Consider the following 12735-nt stretch of genomic DNA (forward strand, 5'->3'; position numbering starts at 1 on the left):
TATATCCACTCAAGCGTGGGACCCAGTATTGTAGCACCATTGTTGGAAACGACACATAGGCCGCTCTTGTCAAATAATTAGGCATTTCTAATCATGAAAATCCCAAAATAGATATTTGGATGCCTTTTTTGTGGCTTTAAATTATAATGAAGGTTTTAAATGCCTGTGGATCTTTGATGCAGGTTTATCATTTTATAGACAAGTGGATTTATCATTTAATATTCATGGAAATAACCTAACTAACTTCCATCATGCTTGCAGCATTGGAAATTTCTTCTTTGCAGGGGCACGCATATTCTTTCAGTCTTTAGATGCTGCAATATTTTTGTTTTCACGTGTGTCACATATTCCATCAGAGAGTCTTGTTCTCCCTGTGATTTCTTCCAATGACAGGCTTACGTTAGGTTGCGAATTATGGGTATATTTTCATTTCATATTTTTTTATTTTGTACTTATCCTTACATTAGTGCAGATTGTGAGCTTGCCATAAATTCTTTTCCCCCAAATGATATTGAGGCTTCATTTTTTGTTTAGCACCCGAAATGGATCATGGATAAACTCTACGTCTCCGGTCTTCATAGTCTGGCTAGCTTTGTTTACCTTGAATTCTGTTTATTTTCTGTCAATGTTGATTTGTGGCGAATATGCATTGTGCCAATTATCTGTGGATAGATGGCTGGGAATCCAGAAATAAACTAGAGGCACAAAGCCATTCTGTTGGAAACAGTATACTATTTAATTTACCCATGGATAACCTTTTCCATGCACTAGAACTCTCCTATACAAGGTGTGTGGATTGCCTTTTTTGCATATGTTTTCAGACATCTATATTGTGTTCATCCGCGGGTCCTCTGCTTGCATAAATGAAGTTTACCCAATCCGATGGAATTAATAACCCTGGGGGTCAATTGACTACATGGCGATTGTCAACCTTTGAGCTAAGCATAAGTACTTGGGATAATTATGCTGGAAAAGTGCATTGTTCTTTGTCCAATCATAGTCAAAAGATGTGCTTTTGAGCACAGAAAAACCTTGTAACTCAGAATAATACAAGCATGATGATGTTACTGCTTAACACTTCCGCTGGAAACTGAAGATGTGATATCAGATGGTAATTTTCCTCCAAGAAATGGATTAGATCTCAAGATGCGAATAAGTAGTTTTTTTTTTTCCCGATGCTTTATTTTATTTGCAAGGCAATTTATCCCTCTCTTCACGTTATTAATATAATGTTACTGTTTGAGGTATTATTTCTTGTTGATGTAGTACAAATTTTGAATAAAGTTATCAAGTGTGCTATCAAGAATTTGCTGATTATTATTCCAAGTTTTGCTCTGATCGAGCTCAATTTGCTTCCAGGATGGAACTACAATCCGCGGTCAAAATGAAATATCTCACCCGAATAATGGATCCATGGAACCCATAAATAAGGTATACTGACAAATCATTTCTGGTCTTGTCAGGTACAGGTCATGGTGGGCAAGAGGTTTCACTGTCACTAGTATTTGAATTTCTTCATGTAGAGATAATTATCATTTTGTGAAATACTTTCAGCTGTGAACACTGTAAATAGTATTTTAATTAATTTGCAAAAGTGATAAAAATAGTGTGCGATGATATCTTTGCTACCTTGTTTTGGTAATGGCATTACATTACACTTCTCTATTTGGCTGTTACATGCTGTTGCTATTCCCTAACAAAAGCTGGTACGGAATTTTTTTTAATAAACGAGTGTCATTATCAAACAAGGGCGTGCAGATATCATTTCCCAAAATAGTTTATTTGAATTTCTTCATGTAGAAATAATTATCATTTTATGAAATACTTTCAGCTGTAAGCACTGTAAATTGTATTTTAATTAATTTGCAAAAGTGATAAAAATAGTGGGCGATGATATATGTGCTCCCTTGTTTTGATAATGGTACTTCATTACACTTCTCTATTTATTTGGCTGTTATATGCTGTTGCTATTCCTGAAAAGCTAACAATAGCTGGTACGGAAAAGTTTTTAATAAATGAGTGTCAGTATCAAAACAAGGGCGTGCAGATATCATTTCCCAAAATAGTTTATTATGATGTTGAAATCAAGGTTTAAAATTTCGGTTTCGATACCTATTTCGGACCCCACCGAAATCCAAAATTTTGGCGAAATCCAAAATTTCGGTCCGAAATTTGGGTTTGAAATTTTGTAACAATTTTTTTTTAATAAAAAATGCCATTAAAACAAAATTTCGGCGAATTTTGGTTTCGGTCCGAAATTTCGGGTTTCGGTCCGAAATTTTGGATTTCGGTCGAAATTTAAAACCATGGTTGAAATGTGATAAAATCAGGCAGTTTCGCTTCTAGGTCAGTGGAAAGCTGTGAGCTCTAGTATATGAATGAGTGGAAAGCAGTCTAATGTTGTGTTAGAAAACTCGTGTCTCAAAGTAAGCAACAGTTGCCAAATATTGTTTTGGTTGTCAAGTGGTTAGGTGCGGAGACATACCCAAGGTTTTAAATTTCGGTTTCAGTTGCACAGAAACGGAAGCATTTTGGTTTCGGGGGAAATCTTGTAAAATCACAGAAACGTAAGGAAGCATATGCAAATGATGAAATTTTAAGATGAAACTTTGGGAAATACCGGAATAAACACAAATACACACCTAAAAACCATCACATAAGCACGAAAGTCATCCATAATGGCTTAATCACATCGAACACCTAGTGACATGTGTCGTCGCACTTGGCTAGAGCAGTAAAGTCAACAAAGAAGTACAATGTAATGGAGTATAAAAAGGTACAATGACCCATCTCTACTCCAAGGACCCCAACACTACGTTAATACCACGCAGAGTTACAAGGTATTATTGATCCCATGCCGATCTGACATCCCATGCATAAGATACTGTTACTTTGATATGCAATTCAATGATGTTGCCTACAAAGATTATTATCGACGTCAAATGAAATAAAATGTAAATCATAACATATTTCAATTTTTTGTTCCGACCAGTTCAATCAAAATTCAGGACTTTTAGTTGAATTTTGGGGATTTCTGTCGGAAGTAATGACTCGAAAAAGAATTCATTGAGATTACGTTTCGGTGGGCATGGAAATGGAAACACATCAGTTGTTTTGGGGAAATTTAAAACCATATTTGCTTCTTATTTCACTTTCTTTTTCATAAATGTGTATTAAGTCGTGGATGTGTGATTATCTTGACAACTTTGGCGAGTGTTATGTTTGGTTTCTATTTGTGGGGATGATATATCAAGTTAATCCTTGAATGATTTCCAGGATCTTCAGCATGCACTGGAGGTATTATTTTTTCCACTCATGTCAGGCCTAATGTGATTCGGGTCTGAGGATCTGGTGGATTTTTTTTGTCTAATTAATAGTTTTTGGAATCTTCAATGTGGCATTTGCCTTCACATGCATGGCTGTAACTGACAAAATTGATGCTACAGTTGGCCAAATGTGATATTGCAACAACCTTTGCCAACAATTTTGGTGATGAAGTCAAGGAGAGCTCCTTTCCTATTCTCACTGTGTCCAAATACTGATGGATTGGAAGTAGATGCTACTTACATGTTGCTAGACCAAGATATGCATTTGTATGTCTGCTTGGCTTCAGTAAATTGTGATGCCGATAGGCGATAGCAAAAGGCAACACCATAGTGTAGACAAGCTTTAGAGTTACTTACATAATTGAGGGTAGGGTCATCGTAAAGGTTTTAAATGTCTGTTTCAATATGCATGTTAGTTGTTAGGGAAATGAAAACTTATTGGTTTCGGTTATAGATTTTGGTGAAAATCCTATAAAATCCCGAAAGTACATGGAAGCATGCAAATAATGAAAATTAAAGATGAAACTTTAGGAAATGCTAGAATGAACACAGATATACACTTGGAAACCGTCACATAAGGAAGACAACCCTCCATAATAGTTTAACAAAATCAATCGCCTAGTGACATGCATTGCTACACATGCCTAAATAGTAAGGTCCATTCTGAACTAAAAATATATATACAACCACATATAAATATGCTTCAAATAAATTCAAAATATAGGAAAAATGACACCTCATTCATGAACTTCATTAAAAAAAAAGTACAATATAATTGTGGGAGTTTAAAGGATTTTCTAATAAAAAATAAAATAATTAATTTTTAAAATAAAAGAATTGACTCTACTGGTCTATAGTTTGGGCAAGAAAAGGAGAACTAACATGCATATATGATAAATTGTTTTGTAGTTTGCCCCTATTTTTAAGGAATTTTTTAACAAAATAAATAAAATAATTAATTTTTGAAATGAAAATAAATACTTTATCAATCAGTGGATTGGGCAAGAACTTACATATAAAAAAATAGAAGCTGACATGTATATACCAGTCAAAAGCAAAAATGTGAAGACCCAAGCTTCTCTATGCAGTTTGGTTTTAAATGTCAGCCGCTTCGTGTCCGTTTAGGCCGACATTTAAAATCATGGTTATCTTTGCTTGCTCTAGCTTGACTGGTATCTTGATAGAAACCAATGTTTGAAAGATTGAAACTCAACTTTAACTTGATGAGTGCTTGAGATCCCATGTCAAATCAAGACCTGGTCTAGTTGGTAAGTGTCTACATACCGAGGTTAATCATGTTTTTCCTGGCATCAAGTAGATGAAAAAATTGCAGGTGGCTTGAAAAGAAAAGCACAAAACTGCTTAAATTTGGTTGCCTCTCTGGAGAAATACAAAAGATTTTAGGCCACCGAATAGGAGATATAAGTTGAGGTTTGGGACTTACCTTTCAAAGATTTAAGTCGTTCTAGTAAGTTGTATTTTAAAAGATAGCAAAGCATATTTGGTAATTAGGAGAGAGAGAGAGAGAGAGAGAGAGTAAATGCAATGATCTGAGACACAAAGAAGAATATAGAAACAGGACCATGTATATGGAAAGGGACCAACAGTCATTCACCTTGTGAGGGGAATTAGTAATTGATTTTTCATATAAGAAGTCGGTAATTTTGTAAAATGTTTGTAGAATAATTAAGTCAAGAGGGGAGTCCATGTCATGCGTAAGAACTAAGAACTATTATTAAAGGAGAGTCCATCTGATACGTAATATTTTTATGGTGTTTTGTTATTACATACTATTATTAAAATAATTATATCCTTAGATCTACAAACACGTGTTGTTAATGACCCATTGCCCTTGCCTCTAAGGAACCAGGCTGACAGTTGGTAAATTTTCTGCTGGCTCTGTGAATTGAGGCTGAACCCTGTCTCATGGTTATCAAGTCGATTCAAATCTTGTCCAGGGTGAGTGGGCAGAAAAACCTAATTTTATTTATAGGTTTTGTCCTTACAGACTAATACATTTTGTTTTGTTTTTATGTTTTTTTGTATAAAATATAGATATAAATGTATCTTGAAAATGATTTGTGTTTAGATATTTCTTTCTTTGAGTTAATTAATATTTATCTCAGCTTCATTTTCATGACTAACATATACTAATTTCTTTAGCTATGAGGTATCATATCCTTATTTCTTGCACTATGGCTTGAATTGTATGTTTTCTAATGAATAGTAGGTTGAAAATGTTGTCTACATTTTAAATTATTTCTTTTGAGACTAGTGAGCATTGTAATAAAAAGGATATAGAGTTAACATCAGTTCTCAAGTTATGCTTTATTCTTCTCTATGATGAAATCTTTAATAGTGTTTTTTTGCTTAGGTAAATGGGTTCATTGATTGGATAAGATCATATTTATATTATTATATATATTGTTCTTGATTCATATTGCTGAGAGTTAAGATGGTTTTGCTCATTTTTCTAATGATATTTTGTTATGGATAGGGATGCTCTTCAGTTCCAACATTGCCTACAAGAATAAAACGGGTATTCTACATGTCAAGTGAGGGTAGAAACTTGTTGCACGAGGTGAGCAAGTCATCTTATCTTAGCATTTTTTATATATTCTCCAATTTTTTTATGCTTATCCATGTGCTATGTGTATCCTTAATTTTTTAAATATTCTACAATTATTGATGCTATCTATACCAACACCACCTTGACCACTCGCTTTTTGTTGGACAGTGGGTACAATTATTGATGCTTATCTATACCAACACCACCTCGAGCACTTTTTTTTGTTGGATAGTGGGAAGGGACACAATTCTCACAATTGATTAGTTCATAAACTGAAATTGCAGGATGTAGAATTTATATGGCATGTGTTCAGATGCAGAAGATGGTTTGGACATGTTGAAGTGGAAGCTTGCCTCAGGAGTTCTGTGCGACCGTAAAATCCCTACCAAGTTGAAGGGAAAGTTTTATAAGACAGCTTGAGGCCAGCCATGCAGTACGGCTCAGAATGATGAGCCACCAAGAAGCAGCATGTGCATAAGATGAGTGTAGCGGAGATGCGAATGCTTAGATGGATGTGCGGCCACACAAGGCTAGATAGAATTAAAGATGAAGACATTCATAAAAAGCTATGATTTGTGGACACGAGTGTCGTGTGTCGACACGGACACAAAGTGTTGGACGCGGCAAACTCCCAAAATTTAGAAACGGGGACACAGCTAAAATAGAAAGTACATATAATCATCGTTTGTGGACACGGCAAACTCCCTAAAAATCTAGAAATAGTGGCATGCTCATACACGTACATACATATAAAGTTACTAAAGTTGCGAACATTTCTAGTAGTACATTTAAAAGTGTCTAAAGGAGTGTCGACATGTGTGGACACGAGTGTCGTGTCGGACATGACACTTGTGTCATCAATAAATTCAAAGTGTCGGCTGAATCATAGATAAAAAGGATGAGAGAGCACCGCTTAAGATGGTTTGGACATATCCAACGTAGGCCTTTGGATGCTCCGGTGAGAAGAGGCTACTCGTGCCAAATTGATGGAGGAAAAAGAGGTAGGGGCAGACCAAAAACAACTTGGGTAGAAACATTGAGGAAAGACTTGATAGCTAGGAACATAACAGAGAACTTAACCTTGGATAGGATAGAATAGAAGAAAATGATCCACGTAGAAGAACCCAACTAGAACCAGGACAGAGAACTTAACCTTGGATAGGATAGAATAGAAGAAAATGATCCACGTAGAAGAACCCAACTAGAACCAGGATTAGAGCCTGGTAGATTCCTTTTACCTTCTTCATGAATTTTTTCTAAAGGATTCATTTAGCCAACCCCAACTAGTTTGGGACAAAGGCTTTGTTGAGTTGAGTTGAGTGTCCAGATGCAGAAGAGTCTGTGAATCACCTTATTCATTGCCCGATGGCTGAATAAATATGGTCTTCTATTCTCTCAAGGTTTCGATATTAGTGAGTAAAGCTGTATATGATAGATATCTTTATCACATCGCAGAAGGTTTTGGCTTGGTCGGCGAGAGGGAGATTGCTGTGGCATTTTTTTCTTCCTGCTGCCCTTTGGTCTATTTGGACAGAAAGGACTGACAGGTTTTTAAGAGTAGGTTTTCTAGCCTAGATTTGCTGAAGAAAAAGGTAATTTGAATAGCAGTGGAGTGGGCATTGGCGACTAGTGCCTTTAAGGGACTGCAGGCGTCATTGATAAGGAGGAAATGGTCCTACTTACTGCATAGTTCGGTCCCCAAATTGAAGATTACTCCCAGATTGATTCATCCTCCACAGGGAAACATGAAACTTAATTCTGACGGATCAAGCAATGCTAATCCGGGGTGTCCTGTTGTAGGTGGCTTCATAAGGGGACAGCAATGGAAGATTAGACTAAACTATGGTGGTCCGGTAGGTGAAAAGAACTCGACGGAAGAGGAAGCTTTAGCTTTAAGGCAGGGGGTTGGACTGCGAATTCCGTTTCTCAGTGAAGAAACATCAATTGAAGGTGATTAGATGGAGTAGAGAGGGGATGGGTTACCTGTGGTGACTAGGAGGCGTGTTTGAGGAGATTATAGAGAAACTTCAAGGTATCACATCCATTCCCTTCATGTGCGTAGATCAGGAAACTATGAAGCGGATAGACTAGCAAACAAAGGAGTGATCGTATAGAGCATCATTATCAAGGATTTTTTGTCGGCTATTCTGCCGTTGCTTTTAGTTGTATCTACTCTCTTTTAATTTTCTGCTGTGTTTTTCCCCCCATCGACATGGCGGGTCAATAATAGCTATGCTATTGACCGACCTCCTCCCGATCCCGAATGCGGGCGGGATTAGATCGTGGTCGACGATACGGTCGAAAAGACCTGCGAGCGAGATGGTTGTTATAGTACGTAAGGTTTGATGAATGATGAACAATTATAGAGTGTAACATGTTATATGGCCATTATGCATGACGTGTAAGATTTGTATATATGATTTAAATAATAACTGATAAATAATTTTCTGGTATTGTTTTCGTATAAAATCTGATTACTTTCTTTGACATTCTTAACCCTTGAACTTATATTGTGTAGGTCTTCCCCATGGTCAACCCTATAGTCCTGGAGCAGTTAGGTAAAGTGGACTGCATTGTTTATGCTATGGGCTCCCTTTTTACTTCCATCTGCCCATCGTTGGTAATGTCTATGGCCCCATATTTATATTTTTTCGTTTTTAAATTATTAGATGACCATCTGATGATTTTGTTGCCATCTGGTTGATGTTCCAACTTTATACAATATAGACTAATAATACAGATATTGCTGGCAATCGTTGCCTTAAATTATTATAAGATGTTTCGTGTAAACCCTTGTAAAATACATACGTCATGATTGGTTTTCATAACTTGCCATAAAAACTTTTTTATGTATTCATCACACACATTGGTCCTCTTCCTTCTTTTGTTGACCTTGGACAACTAATATGTACATGTATAATATACATACCAATGTAATCTTTCATGGTACATTAAAATCAGGATTGGATGATAACCCAACTTGGTTTCTTTTGGAGAAGGATACGGCTAATAGTATGCTATATTGAAGAAAATCCCTTACACCATTACTCATATGACTACAACCGATCAAATGACTAAATGTTAATCACTGTGGCAACAAATGTGTGATGTCATGTTTAAGGACATGAGTCAAATGGTAAGGAGAACTCTGTAATGGAAAGACTCTGACTGTTTCTTATTATTGCAAGAGTGGGATGGCATGTTTAATGGCATCGGTCAAAAAGATTTACCCAGGCTGTTGGCATGTTTAATGGCATCAGTCAAAAAGATTTACCCAGGCTATTGTAGGATCACTCTCCAATTCTGTTGGCACTGGTGCGTATATTTCCAAGGTCTGCATGTAACAACCCTGATTTGGGGCAAAAATTTTAGACATGATTTTTTTTTAAATCCCAAAATCCGAATCGCTACCCAAAAAGGGAAACAAGCGGACTAAAGAAAATCCAACACAACTCACAAAGTAAAGGCACTTTGCCCGACAAGGCCGCATGACCACACTATTTTCTCGATCCCTTTAGCTTCCTTTTGTGTTTATGTCATCATGTCAACCTATAAGAACTGTAGTAACTGAGTCTGAACAAGCTGAACAAGATCGCTTAGTGGGCTCACATAATAAAAATGCACAGTAATGAAATTGTATTATAACAATGATCCTTATGTCAATGGATAGAATAGGAAACAACTTGAATAGAGATATGGAAATCGAAATAAGAGTATGAGTATGATCGTCAAAAGATATGAGAACAACAAAGAAGATATAAATGGATCATAGAAGAGATAAATAACGCAAGAATCAAAACCTTGTATTTGAGGAAAAGCATATATAGGTACTGTAAAGTGACGAAAATACATTATGACCGTTGATTTTTAAGATGTTTAATCTAATGCAGGATAGGAAAGACACAAGAATCTTACAGATTGGGGATCGATCCAACATCTAATTTACATATTCTACTGTCCGAAAACTCAAAATCGAAAATCTAGCCGTTAATCTTTGATCGAAAGATCTACGGTCTAGATTTAATTAGGATTCGTATCTTTAAAGGCCCTTGTTAGGAGTGGGTACACTACACCTTTTAAGTTCGAAAACAGATGGCTGGAGTCTCCAATCTCAAGAAGAAGGTGGGAATGGTGGGATGAGTTTCAGGGGGAGAGATGGAAGAGTTTCAGATTTCTAAAAAGATTTCTGCAATCAATAGGAAGATAAAGAAGTGGAAAGATATACCTTTTTTGGCTTTAGGGATGAAAAAACAGAAATTTGCTTAGAGGAGTTGATGGGTTTGAAGAAGTTTGAGGAGGAGAGGGAGTTTACCAGAGGAGGAGAAGAGAAGGAAGAAATTAAGGAGTAGGAGGACCATTTGAGTGGGGAAGAGAATGGTTGGAGTCAGAAATCAAAGGTGTTGTGTCTAACAAGAGTTAAAAGAACAGGTTTTTCCAAAGAATGGGATCGACTCATGGGATATTTTATGGGATTAGTTGGGTTAGAGTGGATGGGGTGATTTTGGAGGAGGGAAGGGACATTGGAGATGCTATGTGCAGTATTATAGGAAGCTTTACTGTGAAGAAGATGGTCAGAAGCCAGTTTAAGAGAATCTTCCTTTCAATGTGATTTTTTCTTCTACTAAAGAGCAGTCGGAGAATCCTTTTGTTGGTGAAGAGGTGTAAGACGATGGTGTTCACGATGTGTTGGCTTAGGGTCCTAGGACCCAGATCGGAGCCTAGTCGTTTGGTCCTAGGCTTGGGGGCCAACAATGCCGCTTGAGCTCGAAGGGAGTGACCAATGGGGGTTTGATCAACCTGGCTTTGATACCACGATGGCGATGGTGCTACCCAATAAAGATAATGGTTGCGGCATTTCCATCAGCTATAATTTTTGGTAAGATTGGTAGTGCCATGATCCTAAGAAGTGGCATCAGAGCAAGGTCGTGGGTTCGAGACACCCAGAGTCATCGCTAGGGGAACTATTGGCTTGTGGGCTAGCAATGCCCCTCAGGCTCGGAGGGCATGACCAATGAGGGTTTGATCAACCTAGCCCCAACATCGCAGTGGTTCTACTCAATAAAGATAATGGTTGCACCCTTTTCATCACCTATAACTTTTGGTGAGATTGGTAAGCACCACGATCCTTACAGGTGTTTAGGGGGCTTAGAAACCTTAATATAGAGGTAGGAGCAGCTAGAACTAGTAGTATTAAGGCTCTAACAGCCAGTCGGTTGACCTTCAGTCGACAAAGCAACTTCCAAAAGAAATTGGTAGTTATGTTATTTTTAAAGAAAAAGTCCTTTTAAAAGGGACTTTCAATTGCTTTAAAACAATGATTTATGGGGAGCTAAATGGAAATATCAACTTGTATTGTCATCATAAAAAATGGGGAGTTTGTAAGCCCAAGTGTTCCACCTTGGCAATCTTCTAAATTATGTTTTGATGATTCCAAACACAAGTTGATTACTTATGTAAGTTAGTTGTACTAATTGTTTTGTGTTTAAGTTGAAGATCTCATCAAAGTACAATGTCAAGGAGCATGGATCAACGTATGGATCAAGTTGAAGCTTACTGGAGCCAAAAAAAAGAATAGAAGGTCCATGAAGAAGGAGACTTGAAGACTTGATGAAGAATCGATTTGAAGATTTAAAGTCAAGTCTTATTCATAGATTGTAAAGATCTAATCCCTCTCAAAATATCACTTAGAGGCACTCAAAAAGGATCAAAATAAGTTAAATATACCGAAGGGATCAAGTGGAGCAAAGTTCAAGAGCCAAAGAAAAGTTTAAATGGCAAAAGAACCAAATTGGCACTTGCTTGGTTGACCAAAGGCCATTATCTTATGGATAATGGCTATAGGGAATTTTCAAATAATTTTGAAATTATTTTTAACAAAAAGTAGAGTCCACAAGATTATCAAAATCCGATAAGAAACTAGGGAGATATGAATTTTCGAAGATAACTGTGCAAAACATGAAAATTCTAGAAACTGTTACTCGGCCGACCGAAGAGGGTTTTATTGATTGAACCCCAAGAAATGGTATTTTATATATAGCCCAACGGCTAGTTGCTTGGTCGATACTTTGATTTACCTTTTGGCTTTATTGGGGAATGTCTTTAATCTTTATATTTCACATTTGGACCATGATTGGTGGATTCTTAAAGTTTTATTTTGGTGAAATCTATATGTAATTTTCTGTTACAAGAGGATAAGTTGTAGAGGAATTTGAGGAGTTTTGGAAAGCTCTTGTTTTCCATTGGGTTTTATGCTTTTTCTTAGATGGTTTCTCTAAAAAAATTAACTCTTTGGATAGGCCCAAGAAGAAGTTTAGGCTTGTGAATCAATGTGCTTTGTGCAAGAGGACAGAGGAGTCAGTTAATCACACCTTCATTGTTTGATGTCTCGAAAGATTTGTAATGTGGTCTTCATGTGGTTCAATATAAATATAGAAGTAATAAGCTCATTTGCGGAGATGTTAGATGATGCACTCACCTTGGATCTAAGGGTAGGGTGTTATGGGTGATGTGATTTGATTGATCCAATTGCAGACAATTTTATTCAACCGTTGAATTGATAGAACATAGTTTTTTTTGTTTAGGCACACGTCATTTAGGTTATATGGTGGGGAAGGAATCAACACATCTTTGGGAATAAGGTGTTCCTCGTTGGTAAGATCCTTACGAAGGAAAGATAACTTTGGTTTATTGGACCTAAGGAAGGAAAGATTTTTGGGGAGTTCATACACAAGATTTTTGTTGGGAATGGAGAGGAATTATTGTTGAGACGGTGGTCAATGAGAAGAGGACTGCTAGATAGCATCCTCTTCCCAATCAATCCGATTGGCATTACTGATTCTA

The 12735-nt window shown here is 36.8% G+C and overlaps 1 protein-coding gene across 1 annotated transcript in view; it reads left to right on the forward strand.

Annotated features, from left to right (window-relative positions):
• Positions 1-12735, forward strand: part of MEE18 (maternal effect embryo arrest 18) — a 36522-nt gene that overhangs the window by 15370 nt on the left and 8417 nt on the right. Inside the window, exons 6-9 of the mRNA XM_077396084.1 lie at positions 262-418; positions 1360-1431; positions 5824-5907; positions 8414-8515. Coding sequence (XP_077252199.1) covers positions 262-418; positions 1360-1431; positions 5824-5907; positions 8414-8515 — 415 coding nt within the window. The remainder of the gene's footprint in view (positions 1-261; positions 419-1359; positions 1432-5823; positions 5908-8413; positions 8516-12735) is intronic.

This window comes from Tasmannia lanceolata, unplaced genomic scaffold (genome assembly GCF_043159265.1).
Source record: "Tasmannia lanceolata isolate RefF3 unplaced genomic scaffold, GAP_Taslan_0.1 ptg000015l, whole genome shotgun sequence".
Lineage (NCBI taxonomy): Eukaryota > Viridiplantae > Streptophyta > Magnoliopsida > Canellales > Winteraceae > Tasmannia > Tasmannia lanceolata.